The sequence below is a fragment of the Vicia villosa genome, linkage group LG7, assembly GCF_029867415.1.
Source record: "Vicia villosa cultivar HV-30 ecotype Madison, WI linkage group LG7, Vvil1.0, whole genome shotgun sequence".
In the NCBI taxonomy this organism is placed as follows: Eukaryota; Viridiplantae; Streptophyta; class Magnoliopsida; order Fabales; family Fabaceae; genus Vicia; species Vicia villosa.
This window is the reverse complement of record NC_081186.1, coordinates 103,306,957-103,311,279: the sequence shown is the minus strand read 5'-3', so window position 1 is coordinate 103,311,279 and position 4,323 is coordinate 103,306,957. Positions and strand designations below refer to the sequence as shown.

The 4,323-nt window shown below is 29.4% G+C and overlaps 1 protein-coding gene across 1 annotated transcript; it reads right to left on the bottom strand.

Annotated features, from left to right (window-relative positions):
* Window positions 1-2,863: 2,863 nt before the first annotated feature.
* Window positions 2,864-4,323, bottom strand: LOC131618111 (dof zinc finger protein DOF1.7). Its single transcript, XM_058889374.1, has one exon. It carries the CDS (start codon window positions 3,838-3,840, stop codon window positions 3,133-3,135), a length of 708 nt encoding a protein of 235 aa, XP_058745357.1. The 5' UTR covers window positions 3,841-4,323; the 3' UTR covers window positions 2,864-3,132.

Below are 4,323 nucleotides of genomic sequence, written 5' to 3'. Positions count from 1 at the left end.
AAGTTAGGATATCTCTGTCCCTCCTCAAACCAAACGAGGACAAATAATTTAGTCCAAAATTCATTTCAATTGAGTTCGAGGATCTCATTCCCACCTTATCCCTACATTGTGATCAATTTTTTAAAAATGAAATAGTTCATTTTTCTAAATTCGTAATTTCCCTCCAACTCTAAAATAATTAATTAAAACAATCTTTAAAGTTTACAATATTATATTTTAAATAATAAAAAACAAATCTAAATATCAATGTACTAACCAAAATAATTAATATTATAAATTATCAAAATCAAATATTTCAATTTATCAACGAAAAATATTTGGGTATGTACTAATATTCCCATTACTCGCCTCTAGGAGTGGGAATAATTTTGGACGATTTGGGATTTACTAAGATAAATCAAACAATTAAAAAAGTTTTAAAACTTAAGTCTGTCTTATAGTATGTCAAAAAAAAATTTTATACCTGTGTCAAGATCTTTTCGAAGGTTTGGTAGACTTATTAGTATATTTTATTGGGATATGGATAGATAAATAATTCAACTAATGTTTAAATAGACTATTAAATTAAAAGAACAATAAAATTAAATATTTATTTGTATTGATTTATTCAAATTTAATCTTGTACAAAAAAGTTTGTGAGACTATTTGTGTTTGAGAACTTGTAAAAACAACTAATGACGTCAGTCAAAAAGTTTTTTCAGCTTAATTTTACAAATTCTTCAAAATAATTAAACTTTATTTTTGCATGTTTATTCAAAGATTAAAATATAACACATTTATAATAAAATTATTTAAATAATTCAGTCTAAATAAATTTTTATGACTTTTATAACATATATAATAGCCTTTTATGATATATATATATATATATATATATATATATATAATAACCTTTTTAATTAAATAAACTTTTAAAAAGCCTCCACCATTTCTATTTTAAAACACATGATAGATTCATGCAAGTATTCATGGTTACAAATTCTATTGCCATATCTCTAATGTTCTAATTAGAGGTGATGGTTCAACTCTAAAATCAACTTTTTTTTCTGACAATTTGGTCTTCAAGCTACATATATCTATTGACAATGTGAGTGTCAGCCGTTTAAATTTAAATGTACACATTCTCTAGTTACTATTATAAATAAATTTCTATTTTTATAATTCATTTGAATGCATCTAATTATATTATAAATAAATTTTAATTTTTGTAATATTTTTGACTATTAATATATCTAATTTATATATAGACTAGATTAGGAGTGTTCACGGTGCAGTTTGGATGATTTTGATGAAAAAAATTATCCGAACTACAAGAGAAAAAATTGTGCGTTTTGGTTTGTTTCGGTTGGCTTTTAGAAAAAAACAAACCAAACTAAACCAATACGGTTTGGTTTAGTTCGGTTGGTTCGATTTTTTACAAATATTTTATTGAGTCATACATACACATATAGATGACAACATAACTTTAAATTTAGACATTCATACACTATCAAATAACAACAAAACTCGTCATATTTTGACAACAACTTTCTATTTATTATGTAAAAATTAAATTAGACAAAAGTGAAATAATAAATATAAAATAATAGTATAAAACAATATAAAAATTATTATAATGAAAAAAAATAGAAGAGACGAGACGAGAGATTAGTGAAGATTAAAAAGAAAAAAGAAAAAGGTTGAGAGATTAGAGAAGAAGAACAAAACTGAAATATGGAACATTTGCATAAAAATGAGAAGGTAAAAAAGAAAGAATATAAGAGAGTAAAAATTAGAGAAAAATAGAGATGATTTATGTGGCAAAGAAGGCACGATAATGCTTTTAGAGATTTTAGAAGATCGAGACTGAAATCATATGCGTAAGGATGAGAAAATTATTCGTAATTATAAGGCTAAAGTATAATAGGTTTAAGTTTGGGTTGAATGTGAGTTAAGTAAAAGTTAGGTTGTAATATAATGCGATTTGATTCGATTTAGTTTGGTTCACAAAATACAAACCGCAAACCGAACCGTCCAATTTTGTTAAAAGATGACCCAAACTAATCCGAACCAAATGCAATTTTTTACGATTTCGATTTAGTTTCGTTTAGTTTGCGGTTTTCTATTGAGTTGATTTGATTTTGAACACCCCTAGACTAAATATCTTAAAAATCTAATGTATCAAAAAAATAAATTAGTGACCGAAGGATACTCAGAGAACATACACGTGAGATAGAAATTTCACATTATTTAAAATAAATAAATAATAAACAATAAAAGAATTCATAAATATATGTTTTAGACTTGGATCATCTCCTTCAATTTATTCTCTCCAACTATCTCCTTCACACTTATCTCTCTATTTCTCTCTAATATTTTCCCTCTCTTCTTCTTTTTATCATTATTTTTAATACCATTAATTTAATTACACTTGCTTTTGGTGAAGGAGAGAAAAAAAAGGGCTTTTGGTAAAGGAGAGAAAAAGAGGGAAGGAGAGGAACCATGGTGAAAGTTAAGAGATAGAGATTGAAAAGAAATGAAGAGAAAAATAAAGGACATGATACAAATTTCCAAAGGAATGATTAAATGAGTCCATTTGTAGAGAATGATTCATCAAATTAACAATCATCAAGATGAAAATATGGTAAAAGAAACAAACAATATGTCAATTATCATACCCTTAATTGACAAGGTACAAATAAGGCTATCTAGGTCAATGATCAACAAATTTTCATGCAAACTTCATATATCCATGGACCATTAATCCTTCAAAAGCTATATGAAACACACCAAAACACATTATCATCCTAATCACCAAAATAGCATTCACATTACACATCCCTCCACACAAAACTATATTTTTTCCTTCCAATCACCATCATGGTAAACAACAAAAAACCATTCACTATATAATAAATATATAAAAGAAAGAAGAGAAGATAATTGAGTAACATTCACCTAGCTAGAGGTTACTGATTTAGTGACCCTTAGATGTATGATCCTCCGTGCATACAAATCCATAAACTTAAACAAATAATATAACTCTTTACAAAACCATAGTATATATGAGTATAAATATTGGAAGCAAAATGATGCATAATTAAGAAACTAAATTAAGCCAAAAAAAGCTTAACTTTTTTTTCATAATCACTTCTACTGATAAGTTGAACTAGGTGTGTATATTGCAAGATCAGACCAACCATGGTTCCCATTCCAACAACTTGTATCACCATTTTGCAAACCAAGAAAGATCTCTGCTTCACCATTTCTAACATTCGGGTTAAGACTATGATTATGACCCGAACCCGAATTCACAACCGGGTCATGATTCAAATTCTCCCCAAATTCACCCATTTCCACCATTTTTAAACCCGACCCATTTGAATTCAGACCCTCAAAAAGGTTCCCGAACCGCTCAGTTGATGCAAGAAGCGAACTAAAGCTCCCTCCACCAAAACTTGGCTCAACCGGGTCAATACGAATCTGGGTCGGGTCGGAGTCTGGAACTGAAGAAGCTTGAACTGAAGAAGTTTGAGCTGAAGAAGCTTGAGCTGAAGAAGCTTGAGCTGAAGAAGTGATTGATGATGGTGATGGAGAAGATGAAGATGGAGTTGTCGAACGTTTGGGATTTGAAGAACGTTTTGTGACTTTTCGTGTTCCACCACCAACAGGAATGTTCCTCAAAGAACCACCTTTGGTCCAATACCTTTTACAGTTCTTGCAAAAATGGCGAGGCTGTGAGAGATTGTAGTTGTTGTAGTAACAGAATTTTGTGTTGCTTGATTCACAACGTGGACATTTGAGTTGTTCTTGTTCGGGGAAATTTGGTTTCATGGGTTGAAATGTTGTTGGGTCTTGCATCTTTTTGTGACTAAAAGGTGAGAGGTTGATGTGAAATGTGAAATTAGGGTTTTGAAATTTTTGTTTGATTTTTCAATAAAGTTGAAAGCTTTGGAGGGATTGGAGATTTGTTGTGTGTGGTAAGATCCAAATTGAACTTTTGGGGGAAATGGGTTGCTATTTATGTTGGGTTTTGAAGATGTGGCAAAAAAAAGAAGAACCAAAAGTGATGAGAAAATAACAAGAGGACAAAAACTTGGGTTATGTTTATTTGGACTTATAATAGCCTAATAACTAAAATTAGATGAAAATTTTAGAATTTAGAAGAAATTTGATAGTTTGATATTGAGAAAGTGTTGGAAGGTTATGGATAAGTGGAAAATGGTGAGAGTTTGATTTTTAGAACATTGAACACAAAAGATGTAACATTTAAGAGAAGAAGGGAGAGAGATCTATATAGGATATTTTGGAGGAGGAAGATGAGTTAACTATGACCACAAGTTG